The sequence below is a fragment of the Sphaeramia orbicularis genome, chromosome 7, assembly GCF_902148855.1.
Source record: "Sphaeramia orbicularis chromosome 7, fSphaOr1.1, whole genome shotgun sequence".
NCBI lineage: Eukaryota > Metazoa > Chordata > Actinopteri > Kurtiformes > Apogonidae > Sphaeramia > Sphaeramia orbicularis.
Genome location: NC_043963.1, coordinates 20,230,266 through 20,251,970, shown reverse-complemented (window position 1 = coordinate 20,251,970; position 21,705 = coordinate 20,230,266). Strand labels below are relative to the sequence as shown.

General features: G+C 38.4%; 2 protein-coding genes across 6 annotated transcripts in view; one reads left to right on the top strand and one right to left on the bottom strand.

Annotated features, from left to right (window-relative positions):
- Positions 1 to 505: 505 nt before the first annotated feature.
- ybx1 (Y box binding protein 1) lies at positions 506 to 5,725 on the top strand. Of its 4 annotated transcripts, none has more exons than XM_030138773.1 (8): positions 506 to 769; positions 2,477 to 2,540; positions 2,791 to 2,824; positions 2,928 to 3,017; positions 3,616 to 3,897; positions 4,293 to 4,378; positions 4,758 to 5,044; positions 5,388 to 5,725. In XM_030138773.1, the coding sequence occupies exons 1-7, from the start codon at positions 664 to 666 to the stop codon at positions 4,996 to 4,998; spliced, it is 903 nt and encodes a 300-aa protein (XP_029994633.1). In that variant the 5' UTR covers positions 506 to 663; the 3' UTR covers positions 4,999 to 5,044; positions 5,388 to 5,725. The 4 variants fall into 4 exon arrangements, with proteins under 4 accessions (XP_029994633.1, XP_029994632.1, XP_029994631.1 ...); XM_030138772.1 differs by having other exon boundaries at positions 4,293 to 4,390; XM_030138771.1 differs by having other exon boundaries at positions 3,616 to 3,960.
- The window catches only part of arhgef16 (Rho guanine nucleotide exchange factor (GEF) 16), a 29,378-nt gene continuing 13,171 nt past the window's right edge, over positions 5,499 to 21,705 (bottom strand). For both annotated transcript variants that reach the window (XM_030138767.1, XM_030138768.1), the window contains exons 6-15: positions 18,316 to 18,476; positions 14,075 to 14,227; positions 13,867 to 13,996; positions 13,477 to 13,551; positions 13,291 to 13,383; positions 11,160 to 11,311; positions 9,333 to 9,521; positions 8,321 to 8,391; positions 6,577 to 6,678; positions 5,499 to 6,464 (exon numbers count right to left, since the gene is read on the bottom strand). In XM_030138767.1, the coding sequence (XP_029994627.1) occupies positions 6,325 to 6,464; positions 6,577 to 6,678; positions 8,321 to 8,391; positions 9,333 to 9,521; positions 11,160 to 11,311; positions 13,291 to 13,383; positions 13,477 to 13,551; positions 13,867 to 13,996; positions 14,075 to 14,227; positions 18,316 to 18,476 (1,266 nt within the window). In that variant the 3' untranslated portion in view covers positions 5,499 to 6,324. The remainder of the gene's footprint in view (positions 6,465 to 6,576; positions 6,679 to 8,320; positions 8,392 to 9,332; positions 9,522 to 11,159; positions 11,312 to 13,290; positions 13,384 to 13,476; positions 13,552 to 13,866; positions 13,997 to 14,074; positions 14,228 to 18,315; positions 18,477 to 21,705) is intronic.

Sequence of the window (21,705 nt, the reverse complement as noted above, 5' to 3'; positions counted from 1 at the left end):
AAAATATTGTCATATAAAACATTTTAATTCAAGGCTTGATTGACAGCTGAAAGAAGTATTTTGATTTCAGGTTTTCATATTTTCTACATTAGTGTGTCGCTATATTTGCCTATTTAGAGTTACTGTCCTGTGAACAGGTGAACTTGTCCGGCTTTTTCCATAAATTATAAAAATCCGTCTATTTGATAAAGTGTTACATACTATAGGGCTCGGTGAAAACATTTTAAAAATCTGTCCAAAAATGACAGGACCAACCAGGCAGACTGTTGTACAACTGGCACAGTTATCTGTCTGGCTTGTCTGGCTTTGACATCACCAGGGGGCGGATACACAGAACAGGTACATCCTCCTCTAGCCAATCGTCTTCATCTAACTTGTCCCTAGCTCCAAAAAGACAGCTGCCCGAGCCAATTACAACGCGTTTTCCTCTCAGTTACCGAATCTAGCCAATGTGAGTACAAGGTGGGCGGTGCTCCGGCCAGGAACATACCCCGGCACAGTTTCGTATTCTGCCCAGTTCGATCGGCAACGGGAGCGGAAAGAGGAAAGCAGAGAGCCCGAAGGCAGTAGCCCCCACCACCGCCGGCCCAGGTTACCATCTAGCACCGGGAAACACAGCAGAGAGCCGCCGCCGGCAGAAGCCATTACCAACTAGAAGTAACCATGAGCAGCGAGGCCGAGACGCAACAACCACCGCAGCCTGCTGCCGATGCGGAGAGCCCATCCAGCCCGGCAGCCGCAGCTTCCGCGGGGGATAAGAAGGTCATCGGTAAGACTACTAGGAATAAGCTAGTTAGCCGAGCTGGCTAACGTGGTTTGGGACGCGGTGGGAGCGATGCGCCAAAGCGGTGTGTCTATAATGTTAACCGGAGAAATGGTCATAACATTGCTTCTTGAAATATTTCAACGCCGTTTGTGTAGATTATGATGTATTCCATCAACGTTAAATGTATTTTCCTTTGCTGTCGAGAGTCTGAATGATAATCTAACGTTAACGAACAACAGATAAAACATGTCAGTTGGTGGATGAATAATGGTGGTTGCAGTCTCTGTGCTAAATTTTACATTTATTTTCGTCTGTTCAAACTATTTAATCATTGTTTAATGTAGGCAGTGAAGAGTTCTCCCCTCAAAGGTGTTAAATTTGATGAGCTCGGTGCAGTCCTCAGTCGTTCGTTGGCTGGTAATCTGTCCGCTCCGTCGGCCTCCCAACAGCTCGCAGCCTCTTCACAGTGGCATGTTGCCGGTCCGCTGTCACATGCACGACCGTTAAAGTTGTTTCTGGTCGCAACCAAGGCGAGTGTGCCTAACAATTCCCCCGCTTTATGGTTATGTTTAAGTCGCCTGATAAATGTTTGTGTAAAGACAGAAAGGCCTGAGTATTAACCATTCAAACTGACCGTTAGAGCACGAAGTTGCTTCAGTGAACATCCACGAATATAACCGTCGACGGAGGGCTAACGTTAGCTGATGGTCCTCCCTTTGTTCACGCCGAAGACTTGGGTCCACTATCGGCAATTTTTTCTTATAGACACTCGAAATACGCCTACAATTTGCCACCCGTGTCTGTTCATATCGTGGGCAGCTTTTAAATTTCGAAGAAAAAACTGTCAACGGTCGATGTATTTTGTGAGATTTTAGGGGCTAACTGTCATTATGGCCTAGCTCCCGAACAACCATGCCTGCTTCTTGGCTAATGATGCTACATTAGCCTAGCAAGCTAACGTAAGCTATTTACATGGCTGAAGGGGCCACCCAAAATGTCCGCCGTCTAATTCAAAAGAATTATTTCGCGGATTAATTGCCTGCTCGCTTTATGCGTAACAGGGACAATATTATTAAATGCTTCTTTCAATTGTTATCAGAATACACACTACCTGGTGACCTACTGTAATTTCCGCTTGTTGGATGTAATCCAACCACATGGTTGCGGGAGAGTTAGCCACTTAGCTATGCTATGAGCCAGCTGGGCTCACTGCTTGTTAGCGTATCCGGGCGCGACTTGACCACGTGTGAACTCTCAAATACTGATCGTGAAATGGGGCAGTGGGTCTGTAGTAGTTGGGGTCAAGTGTTTACATCGAACACACTGTATTATGATCTAACTAAAACAACAGATTAAGACAGAAGAATTAAAATGTTAATAATCACACACCTTTAGGTCCCTACCATAGTGAGTATAATTGCGGCCTCGTAAAGTTGTTGATTCATTCCTCACCGCTAGTGCAGCTGGCCCAAGGCACCACTGACCATCAGGATCTATAAAAAGAGTGACAGTTGGAAGTTAAATTTAACTTCAACATTATCTGTGGACTTAGTTTTTCATCATCTGTCATTTTACTCCTTAGTGGTCTAGTTAAGGGGTCTTACTTGAGGTCTGTCGTTTTCAAAGTTAGAATTTGAGTTAAACATGACCATGTTTAAAAAAAAAGGTATAGTTTGATCATAATGCAGTTTTTGTGTTATCTCATTGCAGCAACAAAAGTCTTGGGTACAGTCAAATGGTTTAACGTCAGGAATGGATATGGTTTTATCAATAGGTAAGTGCAACTACCCCCACCCCCTTTGCAAAAGACCCTGATATCATCAGTGGGAAGGGAACATTCCCAATCCTATTATGACTGTGATTTGCTTACAAAGCTGGCCAGACGATTTGTCTGTCCATCTCTGTTCTGCTGTTAGGTTTAGCACTTAATTAATCCCTCCACTCACTGGTTTAGTATCAGTCTCTCCACATTGTTGTACTTTGTAGTCCAGCAGTTAACTGGATGATTTTCTTCCTTTGTGTAGGAATGATACGAAAGAGGACGTATTTGTACACCAGGTAAGGTGTAGGCTGTGTGGTGATTTTTAGTAACTGCTGTGCATATAGATTTTTGTTTAATGTTGAAGAATCTAAAATCTCTATTTTGATTTGGTATTTTCAGACAGCCATAAAAAAGAACAACCCGAGGAAATACCTTCGCAGCGTTGGAGATGGAGAAACTGTGGAGTTTGATGTAGTTGAGGGGGAGAAGGCAAGTCAGGCTTTTGTTGATACTTAATGTTGCATGATGGTGGTCATAGTCCTGATTTTAGTGTGCTGTTAAAATGTAGAGGTCACATGTAAAGTTGTAACAATCATTAATCACTTGCAATTATTTGAATTGGCTATGCGTCACTTTGCATAATCTTGTCTGTTAACCTGCCCAAGAACTTCTGGATGAAACAGAAATATCATTTTAATCTTAATTTTCAAATCATTTGCCACCATTTTTTATCTTAATGGCATCACCCCCATGTGCCTTCTTTGGGTATTAAACTCTTTTTGCTACTTTTTAATTTGTAATATCATTGTAATAGGCTTAGATATGTGTTAAATCTTACTTGTGCATGTTTGCCTTTCTGTTCCACTATTTGTTTATTTCTCATTGGATGATCTACTTGTAATGTAAACTATTGTTAGGATTATACTCTACCAGTGGAATAAGATCAACAGGATTAATACAATTAAGTCATTCATCACAGATATTGGTATAACTGAGACTCAACTTAAGTTTCATGATCATGGCCTCTTTGTCTATATTATTATTTTCTAAACTTCTTCACTGACAAAATATATTAATGTGTTCACAGGGAGCTGAAGCGGCAAATGTCACTGGTCCAGGAGGCATTGCAGTCCAGGGAAGCAAGTATGCTGCTGACAGGAACCGCTACAGGCGCTACCCCAGGAGGAGGGGCCCACCACGCGGCGGAGACTATCCAGAGAACTACCAGAGCGATGGCGAGGGAGAACCAGGCAACGGAGGTCGTGACAAAGGCAGCAGAGAGGGCGGAGAGAATGCCCCCGAGGGAGACTCGCAGCCACAGCAGCGCAGGCCCGCATACCCTGGCAGACGGCGCTACCCGCCATATTTTGTACGTAGACGATATGGCCGCCGGCCCCCGTACACCAACGCACCACGCGGAGAGATGACTGAGGTACGCTGTCACAGGGCTACTATCCTGGAGCAGGCACCCAGGCATTCCGTGACAAAACCTGGGATCCCTGATATGTTGATGATCTCTTCCCTCTCCACTTAAACATTCACGTGGTTGTACAAAGTAAATCTTGGTGTATCGGGGGTCTCGCCAATTCTGCACATTGCCTGAAATAGATCCCTAATCGTCTAATAGGTACCAAAAGCTGTTTATCAGCCTCAACATCAAAACTGTTATCAGCACAATATTTTACTTGTACTAGAGCTTAATTGCCAGTCTGTTGGCTTTAGAAGAAGCAGTATGTCAATCTTGTGATTGATGTTCGCTTTCAGGGAGGTGAAGGCGACGAGAGCCAGGGAGGTCCAGACCAGGGCAACAAACCAGTGAGGCAGAACTACTACAGAGGCTTCCGACCAAGGTTCAGACCAAGGTTTGCATGTTGGCTTCAATGATGCAAGGCTGCAACAACAGGAGAGGAGAAATGCTCTGTTCACTTCCAGACTCTGAAGTTCACAATGTGGAAATTATTCAAAATATGTTAATATTCTGAATGTTACTCATGACATCTATCAGTGCCATAGATTTTGGCCTATGAAGCTCTCCTTTTATTGCAGCCTAACCTCAGATTGCAGCTGTGCATCCGAATTTGGCTTATTTATTTTTGCTCCTATTTTGTTATCCTCTTCACTTTAAAAACTGCATGGTCAATCTGATTTTTAATCACGCTTCGTGTGGCACCTTCACTGTACATTGGTTGTTTAGCTCATACCTGTTTGCTTCCTGCCCGTTGACTCCAGGGGTCCGCCCCGTCCCCGACCGGTGCGGGATGGTGAAGAGGACAAGGAAAATCAGGGCGGCGAAGGTGGTCAGAACCAGCAGCCCCGCCCAAGGCGCTACCGCCGCAACTTCAACTACCGTCGCAGACGCACACAGTCTGGAGGCAAACCCGGCCCAGAAACCAAGGAGGCCAAGACAGGAGGTGACCCATCTGCAGAGAAAACGTCCGCTCCCGAGGCCCAGCAGGGTGGGGCTGAGTAGGAAACAACCTGCCCACCGGCACCTACCATCTTTTACCATCGTCCGGGTGAGTGCTGGCTGACTTCTGTTGGTGGAATTGTTCTGTATAATTTAGGTCTTGAAAATTCTTTCTCCTCCATGACAGAAGATATTAACATGAGTACATATAAAATTTATTGGCTTTTAGAGGATGAGCAATGATGTAATGCTATGGGTTTTATAAAGAGAACTGGCACCAGAGAACTATGTTGCTGTTGTCAGTTTTCATTTAGGAGCAGAGTTTGACTTTGGATTCTTCTGTCCTTTATTTATGGTCTGGGTCTTAGACAGTCATGGTGAATGTGTTAAATGGATTTGGAAAGCAACATTTAAAAGAACTTTTGACTGATTGTCTGTCCTTTCTCTTGCAGTTTTTTTGTCAACAAGAAACATCAAACAAGATCTGAGCAATAAGAAGATTTGACTTGACGATCGTCACAAGCTTGCACCATGCATTTGACCAGATTACACTGATTGCCTGCAGAATCTATGCAGACCTGTTTCTTTTCCATTATTTTTATGTGACAGTTACAAAATGTTTTGGGGAAACAACAAATGTTTTTCTAAATCTGTCCTAAGTTTTTACACCAAATGGTTTTTAAAGAAAATGAAATTTGATATCTGGTCAGTTTGACATTTTTAAATAACTTTTTATGTATTCAAACATTTTAACAAAATGCAAGCTCAAATAAAAGTCAGAACCAGGAAACTGTCCAGAGTAGTTGCTTTATTCTTTTTATTTCTGTACTCTGAATATTCCAACTTAGACAAATATGACTTGGTTTGATCCAGTACATATGTTGTATAATCAGCCAGACTGATTTATAGTTAAAGAAAATCCCATTAACTAAATGGTTTAGTAATCACTGAAGCAAAATGACTTGGTCACTTTATAAACCTGGTAACACAATATTAAGAGTTACACTATTACAATGTGATGCAACAAGCAATGCATCATTTAGCACTAGATTCAAGTTCCACAATGAGATGAATGATGGCATGTTTTATCCACTTAAAACAAGCACTGGATTAATTTTTTTTTAAATACAAGTCAGTAAAAACACATGTCCACACCCACACAAAAATAAAACCAGTCCTTAATATAGTTTGGCTCTTGCTAATCTCCACAATATTGTATAATACAGTAATATAAGGTAATTTGACATACTGGTATTTAATGGACATAATTATTGGCAAACATTTCATTGAGTCCTATGTTCAGCATATTCACCAAAGTCTCATTTGACATCAATCTGTCAGCTGTTCCTACTGTTTGCCTCTGTACATCAGATCGAACCTCTCAGTTGTTCAAACATTAGTCTCTTTGCGCAGCCTCTTCATACGCTGCACATTGTTCTCCATGGCAGTGGGGTTGGTGATCTCAGTGGCACAGTTGGCAGGAAACCAGCCTCTTTCTCCATCTCTCATCCTCTCCCCATAGCACCAGGCTAGAAAGAACAGAATGTGTTGGTTCGCCTGTAATCACTGGGGAGTGTTTGTGAGTAGGAGTCTAAGTTTAATAATGTATTACAGTAAATGAATAAACAGAGCGAGCCTCACCATCTTCTTTACATAGAACGATGACTAGTTCGGCCTGTTGTAGTCCCAGCTCATCTGGCTCCTTTGGCATGTAGGCTTTAGTGGCCTCGTACTGTGGAAGACCTGAAACACATTCCAACAAGTCACTTATCTGCATCTCATACAGTGAAAGTGTCAAACATGTGGCCTGAGGACCAAAACTGGCCTGCCAAAGGGTCCAATTTGGACCATTTTAGTTCAGGGGCCACATATAACTCAATTTGATATCCTGTGGATTTGACCGGTAAAATAATAGAATAATGACAACTCCAAAATTCTCTGTTTTAGTGTGAAAAAAGTCAAATTCCATCATAAAAATGTTTACATTGACAAAGTATCCTTTCAGAAAAATGCGAATAATCTAAACAACCATGTACGACCTGAAGTCTCTTAAATAAAATCAGTACAATTGTAACAATATTCTGCCTCTTACTAAATGTTTTGTGCCTTTGTAGATCCACATGTGTAAATAAGGAACTGAGGCATAATATTGTTTTGAGTTTTTTTGCACTTGTTTTTTCCACTAAAACAAAAAAAATTAGTTCTAGGTTACTATGCTATTATTTTACAAGTCCGGCCTGCTTGAGATTAAATTGGGCTGTATGTGACTCCTGAACTAAAATGAGTTTAACACTCCTGTCATACAGTGAAGTACATCTTAATGGTCTATTATACAAAAAACATCCATGTACATTACAGACGGTATATATATTTTGTTAAAATGATAGATGTTACGTCCATTTACCTCCATCATAGAGAATAGTAAAACAAAATACATGCAGTAGTTTCCTGGAATGGCACATATAAGTGATCTCACTCAACAATCTAAGTACATTTTATTCTAGCGCTGTACTTAACATGGGTTACTCAAATTCATATAGCTAGTATAAAATAAACCATATGGTCTATTTACGTATATTACGACACTTTAACAGTCGAAAAAGGCAGAATAATTATGATTCATAATACAGATAATTTTAAAATCAATCCATTCTGCTCTATTTTTGGTAGTTCATATTTTATTGTTCATACCTGTAGGTTTTGAGTGCAGGACATTTCAGTTATACTAGTATTTTTACACAGTGGTATTGCTACTAAAGATGTGTTTACTTCCCTCACCACTGTGAGGCAAAAAAGAGCATTTATTTTTACGAACAAGGTCAGTCCGGGTCGCTGCTTTCTTTCGAGTCAGTCTTTCTCACATGCGTCCTTGCTTGACTTTTTCTCTGCACATATTAAAGGCAGGTCTGAAATAAAGTTGTGGGATTAAACACATCTGTTTTCTGTACAGTGTAATTGCATGGAGGAAAGTGTTGACACTTGAGGGTTGATTTTTTTCCTCAAGCTTTTGGCATTAATTGTATTTTGACTTGAAATCCAAGCATAACTCACATCTAAACAATACTGCAAACCCATGACCTTATTGTGTTTTCATTTCAAAGCCATGAGGTTTCATAGTTATCAAGACAAGTAAAAAAAAAAAAATGCAGCTGCGGATGCAAGTTTGCATTTTAAATGGTCACAGACTCATTTGAATTGGAAAAGACATGCATACCATCTGTTTTCTGCACGGCATGTTGCATTACTCAAGTGTTAAACCCTTTCATGACAAATTAATTCACACATGAAAGATAATGGGGCCTGACTTTTCACCGGCTGGCTTTTTTTAGGATCCACACTCTGAAAATACAGGTTAAAGTCTTACAAATAAAACAGCGTCACTCACCATCTTTACATGTGAAGACACCTTCCTGCTTATGTTCTGTCAGAGCCACGATCCAACGAGCCCGGTCCACCCTTTGGGAAATGGAGACAGTACAGAAGTCTGTTTGCAATAATATCAATATTTCATGTTTGCAACCAAGAACTCAGCCAGTAGAGGGAGCCAGACGCAAAGCATCAGAGAAGGTCTCTGACTGACACACATAAATGCACTCTTGATTATTTCCAAAGATGAGAAGGAAAAAAAGGCAGAGTAAATGGCACTGATGACACATTATAAACCCCATTCCTTTGCAGCAGTAGGAGTTAGGTAACTGTAATGATAAAATAAAAAAGAAAGTGAAGGGGAAGAAAAAGAAAAAAGCATGGGTTGAGTTACACTTTTTTTCCAATTTTTTTTGTAACATTCTAGATAAAAGAATAAAAGATGTCTTAAAAAAAACACCTAAATGTGGACTAAAAATCACACGAGCTTCCTCTAAAACGTACATACAATGCAAATGTTTAATTGATTACATGGCATGACTTCAGTTTTGGTATAGATACAAAATATATAAGGTGATAGAATAAGTGTATTTGTTAAAAATTTGTGCTGCTACAAGTGTAAAACAGACACTAACTTCTTAATGTGTATCATCAACTTAATTCTGTTGATTACCAAGACTCTATAATCTTTGCATTTGAATGTCAGATTTTATTAAGATTAGGGGGATTTAGCTGGGTCTAAGTGCAGAAATACAATATGAACTAACAATAATTAGTGTAGAATAAGGCTGAAAGGAAACTATTATATAATTGTTACCTTTGAATGAGCCGTTTATCTAAAGAGAGAACACGGCCATTCCACCATGTTTCTACAGTAGCTCTGAGTGGACTGGAAGTGTCTGGAAACCAGTGTTGAGGTGGGTTTTCATTACTAGATGCCATTAAATATCACACCCTGAACCTTTAAGATAAACCTGTGTATTCCGTCGCCTTCTTCACACATACAGTCGTGTGATAAAGAGCATCAGTACCTGGAATCAGCCACCAGAGAAATGTGCTCTGATCTGCCTTCGCTGTTCCTGCTCATCAACAGTCTGAAGGACAGAAAATGACTGGAGCTGCTTCTGGCCGGCGGTGATGCCTTTCCCTCCGCTTCCTCCACCACCTCCACCTCCACATTCTCCAAAGTGGCATAGTCCATCACCACGAAGCTCTCCTCACTGGACAGCAAAACAACATCCTCCTACTTCAGTTTACAGCGTCAGAAACATCCACACATACAGGAGACATTATATGACATAGAAGATACATTCAAAGCACATTCCTTAACTTCTGGTTAATAACATTTCCTAAATATGCTCACCAATGACTGGGTCACAGTGTTACTTTACAGGCTTGGAAATGACTCCAGTCTTGTGGGTAACTCCTCACTCTGAGCTCACATTGTTTGGTTTCTCCCTAACTCAAAACAGAAAACTGCAGTCTGTTGAGCTGACATGCTGAATGCAAGATTTAGAAGAATCTCAAGTATTCACGCACTATATCCATGCTCTCTCCTCCTGTGTCCCCCTGCTTTCCTCTTCTCTCTCTGTGTGTCATGAGCGTTGAATCATCTGGAAATAACTATAAAGTTCTCAGAAATCTGACCAAATGTTCATGAATTCGTCTTATAAACACTGCACCAAACCAACAGATGCCCAGTAACATTCGGCATTTCCCAAAGGTAGATTTTGTTGGATTGCCAACTGGCAGAGTGCGTTCATTTTCCTAATCAAAACAGAAGATCATTCTTTGTTTTTACTATTCTTGTCAGCCTCCATTCTGTGACCTGAAAATGCAATTGTGACTCTGTGACTTTACATATTGATTTTCAAATAAATCAGTAAAAATAATCTGAATTGTGCTAAATGTTGGGAGAGAGCAGAGATCTGATAAACTTGTGCATTTTCATGTTTTGGACATCAGGTATGTGGAGTTCAATACAATTTAACCTGATATAAACTGGGTTAATAGTGAGAAACTTGATACATATAACATAAATGCCTCTGTTATGCTGTTTTTTTTAATGCTATTAGCTGTTTTTTGTGTTTGGTAATTTTGTGCATTTTTGTTATTTTTGGAGTGACTGATGTTGGTCATTCTGTTGTTAAGGTGTGAGGATGTGTCGCATTTTTATCTCCGCCAAGGAACGGCGGAGGTTATGTTTTCATCGGGGTTTGTCTGTTAGCAACATAAGTCAAAAAGTTATGGACGGATTTTCACGAAATTTTCAGGAAATGTTGCTACTGGTAGAAGGAACAAAGGATTAAATTTTGGAGGGGGTGGGGAGGCAGATTTTTGTTTGTCTGTCTGTCTGTCTGTTAGCAAGATAACTCAAAAAGCTATGGAAGGATTTTGATGAAATTTTCAGAAAATGCTGACACTGGCACAAGGAACAAATGATTACATTTTGGTGGTGATTGGGGGTGGGGGGTGATGACATTTTTAGGGAATGTTGATACTGGCAAAAGGAACAAATGATTAAATTTTGGTGGTGATCAGGGGGACCTTTTCTAGTTCAGGATGAATTCATAGTGCCAGTTCGTTATGAGGAGGTGAGGAAAGTACACTCACTTGTTACTTGACATTCATGTGTTTGATGTTCTTTATCAGTAGATTATATAACAGGTATGGTATGGTAAATCATGACACCAGATTTCTCTTAAGGTTTGAAGGGAACTGTAGCAAACTGTGTGCTAAGCGATTTAACTGGTTAAAGAAGCCACATTACATCGAAAATAGCTGTTAAAACCAGCTTCCTGCTCTGTTTCCTCTGTGTCGTAATACCAGTTACTGCTTAAACAAGTGCGCCCACTGACCTCTTCTTCTTGGTGACGATCAGTACGTCATTGAACAAAAACAGGTAGTAGCTCCTGGTGCTGAACGCCCTCCAGATGCTGAGCTCCTCCGTGCAGACTGCCAACTCTCCACGCTTTTTCAGCCACCGTGATGACGACACCAGTGGAAACGGCTGTGGGAACACAACAGTTATCACTCTACATGTCCACTCTGTTAATTCTCTGTTAGGGCTGTGTCTGAATTTGTAAGTAAAAGGTTTTTGTCCTTATAATATAAACAGCATTGTTTATACCAGGGGTGGCCCACCAAACAGTCCAATCTGGCCCATGGTATGAATTGGTGAAATGCAAAAATGACACTGAAGATATTAACAATCAAGGATGTAGTCATTTTAGTTTGACACCCTTTAATTTGATCTCCAGTGAGTCTAAGCCACAAAATATTATCATCATAATTCATAATAAAAGTAAAATTACATGAAAATCAAACTACTATTACAGGTTGTTCAGCTGGTGTGTACATTATCATAATGTAATTTTACTTTTTTGTACTAACACAAACAGAAAAGTTTGTAGTTGACATTATTTCTACTTTATTATGCTATTATTGTACTGGTTTGGATCACTTGAGATCATATTGGGCTGCATGTGGCCCTGAACTAGAATGAGTTTGACGCCCCTGGTCTATACATTTACCTTTAATGATGCTTAAACAGACTGTGTTCTTTACAATTTAACAGTTCAGTTTTTTAAAGTCAGTTTGTTTAATAGTTAGTTGTACTTATCCAGAGTCAGTGTTTTACCCACAGTAGGATGCGGTCAGGAGTATTGACATAGATACTGAGCTATATTCTGCTGTGGATGGAGACAGCAGCATGACATATTTTAGCTACTTAATTTGACCTCAGAAGGATCGCTGGTCTACCACTGCCTCAGTGGGTTAGTTTGTTTGTGTCATTGTGCCACTCTGGTATTTAAACCACAGACTGTATATAAGGATCTGACAGAGCTACTACCATGGCTGTCATTGGTTTCTGGACTGACATTTTGAAGCCAGGAGTTTATGTTTTGCTTGTTATCATCTTGACTTATTGGAAACAGAAGTGACTTTACTTGGACAAAGTGGTGGAGCTGCAGGAGCAAAGGATGATGGGTGAATTGATACTAAAGGCTAGCTTACTGACATGGTAAAGCGGTAAACATTTGCGTAACAACATCATTCCACAGTCTTGATAATGTAACTTTTTAACACATACCAGGCCTCAAAGCCTTCTATTAGTCCTAACATCTTATTATTATCTTATCTTATTATAAGGGCGGACCACCACAACACTTTTTTAGAAGCTATTAAAAAGAATATGTCCATAGCAGAATAGACTAGCTATAACACCCATAATTAAGTGAATGTGGACCAGTGTGGGTGGGGTGTGGGGCATTACTTTTCTCCCTTTTTTAAAAAAATGTATTTATTTTTTTTAGTTCAAATTTTTATTTGTTGTTAGTTGTTTTTTTTTTGTTTGTTTTTTTTTTTTGGAAAACTGGAAAATTGGACATATGCTTGTACCTGTGCTGAGAGGATGCGTGTACTGAAAATGTGTCCTAATAAAAAGATTATTAAAAAAAAACAATATGTCCAGAATGACTCGAGGTAAAATTACTGCTTTATTTTGGTAGTCTGGTGGCACTGAGCTGAGTAAAAGGGCATTTGTCTACTCGGCTCCTTGCACATGGAATATGTTGCTAAAAGAGTGTAAACTGACTGAACTGATGTCCTTGAATGCTTTTAAATCCAAACTCGAAGTGCTAGAGAATAACTTGTAATGACTTGCACTTGTTTTTCATAGTTTGACTTGTCCTGTAAATTATTGTATGTTGTAACTGTATGTTGTATTTCATGCTGCCTCTTGGCCAGGACTCCCTTGGAAAAGAAGTTCTTAATCTCAATAGGATCTTTTTTCCTGGTTAAATAAAGGTTAAATTAAAAATAAATGAATAAAATTGAGTATAATGAAAATATTGTAAATATAATGCACATTTAAAGTGATCCTTTTTTTCTGCTTCCTGTGTCCTGCCTATTTCTCTAAACTGGGGTCCATGTACCTCATACAACTCCACATCAAACTAACCCTTAAACCATGTGCCTGTCTGTTACCTTAATTTTACCAAAATCCATCTGTTTCTGGATGGTGTACATCTGCTCCGTCCTCTCCATCCGCCTCGCTCCGTCGTTGCAGCTTGTGACCAGCTGTTGAGACAATCATTTGGATGACGACACTGATAATCGAGACGTTCATTCTGAAGTGTCAAAAGCGGGACTATAAAACAGAGGATTCTCTACCTTACTCATGGCGTGCAGAGCCCAGACTGCAGCAAAGTACTCTGCTGTTTTATCTGCAGTTTTCTGGCAGATCGTCTGTGCGGAAAAACAATATTTAATTTACCGCAGGAAGCGAAACAACCTTCTGTACATCCCTAGAGTTAATCAGATTTAATGTGGAGTTCGTAAATGAGTTAGCGCTTAATGTTATTTGTGTAAGCGCATATATTCAGATGTGCAATATACTACACTTCAAGCAGTCTTTATTGTTCTCTTGGTAAATATGATTTTGCAGCTAATGTGCCTTTTCCAGTTACTGAAATTAAACTTGTTTGACAGGAAAAATATGTCTTGTGTGTTCTTTAGCTCTGAAAACAAACATTGCACATAATTCGATTGTGTTGAACTGACATCCAGCAGCAGTGGAAGCCTGGTGACTCTCTGCATGGGGAGGATGAGGAAGGAGATCATGGGGAGGCCTCCACATTCACTGCTCGACTCAATCTGCTTCAACGCCTCCTTAAATGCAACATTACTGGTCCTAAAAAGCCAAAAAAAGGGATGAGACGTTCGAAGCTTTTTTCCTGATTAAAATCATGAGTCATTTTTGGTGTCTTACAGCAGCTTCTGCAGCGTCCTCTGCTGGAAGGTCTCGTTGGAGCAGTAAACAATGTACGGTTCAAAGTGGTGGGAAGCGTGATTTTGCACAATATCGCTAATGTCTCGGATAACCGGGTTGTCATAGTGACGCCGTTCCAGGTCCTCAAAAAACCTGAAAATAGAGAGAGAGGGGGAGGTTAGTGAAGGGAAGAGAGGATGGTGTTTTTATTCTGATTATACCTGAGCAGAGGAGGGATACACACATGTGACCCACAGGATAGATTAATGCAACAGTTCAGAGCAGAACACGTTTTTATTGTCTATCAGAGTTGAAAATGTGCTTGGTTTAGCACACACATTACACTACATGGACAACAATATTGGGACGCATTAAATTCAGGTGTTTCATTACCAACAGGGACCGGACTACAAAGCAAAAAGGACAAATGTGAGGAAATAATATATGTGGTGATGAGTCTCAGTGTGGTAAACATTTTATTTAAACTTCATGTTAATTTTGTTTCCACTGTCATCTAGAGATTGCATTTGCTTAATTTTGCGCACTGTTTTTCTCATTATAATTGTTTTTAATGCTCTGCCTCTAGATTTCTGAAATATTAGTCCATCTGGTTTCTTCAACCCCACCCAGAAAGAAAACTCAGCACTTAAACTTAAATTAAATATTGATTTGACTTTTATTGTGATAACTGTTGACAACAACTGATATGAACATTTTTTTAAAAATTCTATTTATTAATATTTTTTTTTACAGATAGAAAAACAAAAAAACAGAACAAACAGATCATGAGGTCAAGGGGTTACAAAAATTGCATTGTTTGGACAAACAAAACAATTTTTACATGTAATGGTTTACAAATTTGTCTCACAGGTTATGTAAACGTGGTGTTTTTCCCAGCGTTCTTCACCCAATTCTTTCTGCAGTCGTATTGTGTGGCTTATTTGTTCTGGTAAATGGAGATGTTTTACAATATTAGTAGACATGAACATTTTTATCATAATACTTCAGATAATTGAGGATGGGAAGTCCTACAAGCTGCAAGTTTTGATGTGTTCCAATAAATTTTATCCATAAAGTTCACACAAAAGGCAAGAAATAATGATTCTGTGATTACCTCCGCCAAGGAGGTTATGTTTTTGCCAGGGTTTGTTTGTTTGTCTGTCCGTTAGTGTGCAACATAACTCAAAAAGTTACGGACAGATTTTGATGAAATTTTCAGGGTTTGTTGGAAATGGGATAAGGAAGAAATGATTAAATTTTGGTGGTGATCGGGGGTGGGGGGGCCCACGGGGGGGCCCATTTCCAACAAACCCTGAAAATTTCATCAAAATCTGTCCATAACTTTTTGAGTTATGTTACACACTAACGGACAGACAAACAGACAGACAAACAAACAAACAAACCCTTGCAAAAACATAACCTCCTTGGCGTGGGGGGGGCCCACAGGGGGGGCCACTGATCAGCCTTGGCGGAGGTCTGCGCTCTCCGAGTGCTTCTAGTTGTATATCCATTTAGAACTTCAACCATTTATTAATAAAACAATTTCTCATCTAGTAAATTACCAATATTTCAACAATTATTGACAACTTCAATGTTTGTATAATTTGTAAGAAAAAAAAATCACATCTTCTAATTCCATCTTCTTATATTTGACTAGTTTCTGGTTGATTTTCACCAAATAAAACATTTGAGGATGTCATTTTAAGCTTTGTAAAACAGATATTGACATTTTTCTTTCTTTTACAGACCAAAAACTGATTGTATCTAAAAATGGCTGAATGACTAATGTCCAAATAATTTAGAGCAGGTGTCCCAAATATGTGCAATATCAAAAAATGGGGCTGTAACAGTCAAAGGCATCAGAGGCACTAATTATGAAAATGTAAATCCTTTATTTCATGGATATGCAAACATGTTTCAACTCCAACACGCCTCTGAACTTTTAACCTTTTTAGTTTCATTTGGTCCAACCCTATCTTAGATGAACACCTTTTCATAGACCATAATAATACACAATAATACTAATTATAACAATAACTATAAACAGTTATCAAACTGATTAGTTGACATTGACTGTGAAATAATCAACCAATCAGTTGCAGCTGTGCTGACAATAACCTGTCTTTAACTCACCATCACAGAGCAACAATCAAAACTATACAAACACTTACCACACACATACGATTGATGTCAGCAATGAACTGGAGGAATAGTTTTTAGCTGTTTACTTGCGCATTTGGCATAAATTATCACTTATATATGAGCCAAAGACAATGTTCAATACAGTCGTTCTTCAGGTATTAAGTGAAATTCAACTGACAAGTAACTGGCAGCTTTAAAGGTTAAGGTTTTGTGTGACTGTCAAGTAATCCACCACCCTGTCAAGACTAATTTATTAAGAAAATGTTAGAAATAAAAGACTGTATTTTCTAAAAACTGACTCACACTTTAGAACAATCTCACAATCACACACCTTTTTTTATTACAAAGGTGTTATTGGGGATGTGTGCCATGAAATGGACTTCTTTAAGACGCTGTACCAAATAATTTATTTAAAATTAGTTAAAATGCAAGAAAGGAAGAGACAGGGACTGCTAAGTGTTTTAAGGTGATGATTTACAGCATCATATATTGTGAAATTTCCTCTTCTTGAATCTTTAAATAGTTTGTTACATACACTGGGTTTGTATGGGTCAAAACACAGTAATGTCCCATCAGAGAGCGAACTTTAATTGATTGCAATTCCAACATTTATTTCAATATAAAGTAGCTCCTTGTTTTGGATAATCCCTTATGGTCCAACTAAAGCAAAAATGAATTTAAAAGTAAAAATGTGGGTCATTTAGCAACGCTAATCTGTCAAATTGTCTCTAAAATGTCCTGTCAGAGAGACTTTGAATACCGTGTTTTGACCCGTATGTGAACTGAAGGGGTTATTGGGAAAACAAATCTTATCAAATTTGATTTATATAGCGCCAAATCCCAACAAAAGTCATCTCAGGACACTTTACATACAGAACCGACTGGAACCAGAAGCTCAAGCCAATTTACAGAAACCCAACAGAATCCTCCAGGAGTTTATTATAAAGTTCTTCTTATAAAGTTATTTACTGATACTATATGAACTGTATGCATTAGTCATTTACTGTACATTCATTTCTTTTGTGTATCTGATATCCACAAAAACTACAAAGATAACACCTAAAGCGAGTATTGTCCTGTTGAATGTGAGCGATATGGATAACCTGTTGCCCCTCCCTTTAACAAAGCCTTTCTGACAAAAAGCAGTAAAGTGAGACTTAAACAACGGCCCAACCCCAAAGCACAAATGTATACTCTAAAGTATTCCGACACGCATTCTGCCTTCTTGTGTTGCACCAGTTTCTCCTGAAACCACCCGACAGGATGATCAAAGTGTGGGGGAAGCTGCATTTCTCGTTTAGCTATTTTCATATAAAATTCACTAGTCAACAACATAATCTGCTCTTGAGTACGTTATCATGTTAAAGCCCGGGAATACCTCTGGAAGCAGGAGAGGCAGCAGAACCAGTTTGAGTAGCGTGTTTTAACATGTTGATGGAGCCGACCGGATAGTAAAGACATGCTAAGGGCAAATACTCTGTTTCGAACATTAAATGAGCCTGAAACCAAACGTCTCAGCGAGGATACAAAGTGCACAAAACACAAAACGTGCACAGCAGATGTGCAGACGAACAAAACAAAACAAAACAATCTGACTAATCTATTTTTTGTACCAGATGGTGATTCTCCTTCATAACTATGTTTACTTCACCCTCTCATACACATTAGTTCCCAGCCTTTCTTGTCTTGTTTACCTTCAGAAGGCAGTCGGATAAGCCCAAGGACCTCTTAACCATCCTGATAAAGTCAGCTCATATGAACTAGAAAGTAAAAGTTATGATAATCCTTAAGCGTCTATCATTCCATTAGTATTTTTGTCTTTAAAAATCAATTTTTTTTTCACCATTTTTATTATTTATTGTATAGCTGTTTAGCCTCTCTCTGCTTTCTGTGCTCTCAGCTGCAGCATGTGTTATTAAAATGGCTTACACTCATTTACAATGGTCAACTAGTTATTGTACTTTTATTACAGTTCAGCATGACGTCAGCTTTTAATCCTATTTGGTTGCTTTTCCTTCTTAACATATGCATGTGGGTGTATACCCCCTCCCCCACTGGGAATGGTAGCATTAGACTGTAGGAATGTGTGTGTCGCTCACCGTTTGCTGACTTGGTGAATGACAGAAATGTTGGAGAATAGGTGGTGATGCTCTGTGGCTGTCATCGTTCTCCTCAGAGCGTCGCTGCTCTGGAAGTGACGCACCAGGATACCCAGACTGTGGAGGTACGAATGCTCTGAGGTGATGATCTCAAAGATGGCCTGAAAAATGTCAAGTTAGGTTGAGTTATTTATAAATATCAAAAATAACAAGTGCCTAAGGATGGGATTTTACAATTAATATAATATATGACACTGGCTATGTATGGAGTCTCCCCAGTAAAAACCTATAAAGAGGAATAAATGGAATAAGGTGATCCAGACAGTACAATATGAGGACACAAGAGTATATATTTTACAAAATGACAGTATTTATTCATAATAATATAAAACCAGAAACAAAATTAATTAATAAGTATCAGGCACATTATATATAGATATGTACTGGGAAGTTTATTATTGTTTGTAATCATTTAAGGAGAAGGGGTGGGAATTTATACATTATGCTTCTTCTCACTCCTTTTGGAATACATATTATATGTCTTATATCATATGTTTAAATGTTTTGTTTATGTATTTTTCTTCTGTTGTGACATTCATATCCAAAATAAATACATCAATCAATCAATCAAAGAGTGAATTTTAACTCCTGTGCCACTCTCACAAAAATACTCCTGTTGCAAACCAATCCTGAAAGATCAATCTCTGTCCCGCCCTGTTCCTATGTTGTTTTACTTCCAGCAACGAAACTGATTTTCAGTTACATTTAATATTATTTATTAATAAAATTCAAATTAGCGGTGTAATTTTATGCATACCTACCTATTATTACCATTCATGCTTTTCTCCTGTCCCAATTGCATGATGAAAAATCCATTCCACCTGAAACATGGTCAGTCCCTATTATATTTCTATTTTAGCTGCATCATTTTAAGAAAAAAACTGACACCTTGTAAACTTTATTTGACCAAAATCCTATTGCTTTTATTTTATTCCTCCTCCTATAGTTTATTTCAACAGTATCAAGTGCCTCTAATCAACACAGCGGGATTTCATTAAGCTGATTTAACTTTTTCCATCTGTAATGCAAGTTGTTTGTGTTGTTTTCGCTTTTAATGGCCAATTTCTGTACTGACAGAGGAATACATTCTGCTCAAAGAAACAGCTTCTAATTTCACTCATTTACATTCAGCTGTGGGTTTTATGTGTAGGTGGTTACAGTAAATCAGAAAAAAAACCCACACTAATTTGTATCGGTAATACATTCTGGTCCATTAGTGGAAAAAACTGACCTCTGTGCTCTCCTCTATGGCAAGACTGACAAAAAAAATCTCATGTTTTGCATTAAACTAACACTCAACTTAATGCCATAAGAGACTTTCAACATCAGACAACGAATGAAACGAATTTTTAAAAAAAACAGAAAACGAGAAAATACAGCAGAAGTTGAGTTATTTTTTACTTTGTTGTTGCTGATAATTTTCACTTTTATCACATAATAGCAGTATTTTACTCAGTAATTTATTTAGAGGTTTTAACAGCTTATTTAAGAACTCAAAAAAGAACATGAGGTATAAGACTAAAACTCAAAAAATGCTAAAATCAAGATGGCTGTTACTGAAATATATGAATTTAATTTCCAAAACCGTCATGAAGAAGCTAATTCATTCAGTTACAGTAATGTCATCAGTACCGCTATAGATGGGGCGTCCTGCTTAATTCATGTCTATTGCATTTATTTTCTATCAGCCACACTAAGATTGAAATAAGTATTTTGTTTTGTATTTGCAGTTGTTCAATGCAGAGCCCAAAGATTTACTCAGTCCCAATATAGTCACTATATTGTAGAAATCTCAAAGCCAGAAAGTATGTATATTTGCACAGCCCCTAATTAAAAGGTAGTCATTGGCTTCCAGGGAGTTACAGCTTCTTCAGTGGCTGGAAGTTGAACACTGTTTTGTTGTTTTTTGTTTTTTTTTTTAAATTACATCTCTTTTGAGTTTTTTCATTTTATTTGTCTAGTCCAAGCATTTAGAGAATACATGCAAATTCAAAATTCAAAAAAACATTCATCTACACTCAAAAAGGAGTGGGAAGAAGAAAAAACTTATTTAATCCCACCCCCATTCTCATCATCAAATAACTTAACATAATAACGTTTTAAATACTCACTCCTGTCCTTAGACTTCAAGCCAGAACAATGAACAAAATACGCCTATACCAAATTAGAATAAACTCATTCGACAGTATTTACATTATATCTTTTGGAATTGGACATGTAAATATACCAGCATAGAAATTTAGCACAAATAAAAACAAATGACCTTCCAGTTATGTTTGTTTTGGGTCCAGAAAAAGTCCATCATTATCTATCAGGGCATATGCATTGAAAGAGTACATAGACATGGACCGTGGGTTAAACTTCGTTGGGTCTTAGTAGTGCTCACTCTCCTCTAATAACTTAAATTACACAAGACTTTTGATATATTCGTAACAATAGGAACACTGTAATCCTCTTAAAGGTTGTATTGAACATAGTTTTTAAAGTATTTTTACTGTCAGACAGAGCTCAGTAAAGTGTCTGTGGTCAGTTTGTAAGGTGAGCTGTCAAGTGGTGACGCCACACCTTCATCCCTGACTTCCTGGGTGTTAAAGTCGCTCAGGAAAGACCAAAGTGCATTTGCTTGGACTTCCTGAAAAACTCTGAAGATTCAGATTGGAAACATGGGGGGGTGAGAAAACTGGAGAAAACGCCTATGTAATATGCTTTTATGTCAAATATTTGAGTATAGTTTTAATTTACTAATATTTACATTTTATACAGGGTGGGGAAGCAAAATTTACAATATTTTGAGGCAGGGATTGAAAGACAGTGTATGACCAATTAGTTTATTGAAAGTCATGAGAATTTATTTGCCACAAGAAAATTGACATAATAGAAAATGTTTTTATTCTATGTGTCCTCCTTCTTTCTCAATAACTGCCTTCACACGCTTCCTGAAACTTGCGCAAGTGTTCCTCAAATATTCAGGTGACAACTTCTCCCATTCTTCTTTAATAGTATCTTCCAGACTTTCTCGTAATAGTTTTGCTCATAGTCATTCTCTTCTTTACATTATAAACAGTCTTTATGGACACTCCAACTATTTTTGAAATCTCCTTTGGTGTGATGAGTGCATTCAGCAAATCACACACTCTTTGACGTTTGCTTTCCTGATTACTCGTATGGGCAAAAGTTTCTGAAAAGGTATGGATAATAGTGTTAGGTATGATTATGACATCAACATATGTTTGGTTTCAAAACAATTGACGTAGTGCCTGCTGAGAAAAAACAACAAAATGTTCATTGTAAATTTTGCTTCCCCACCCTGTATACCTAATATTTGGAACC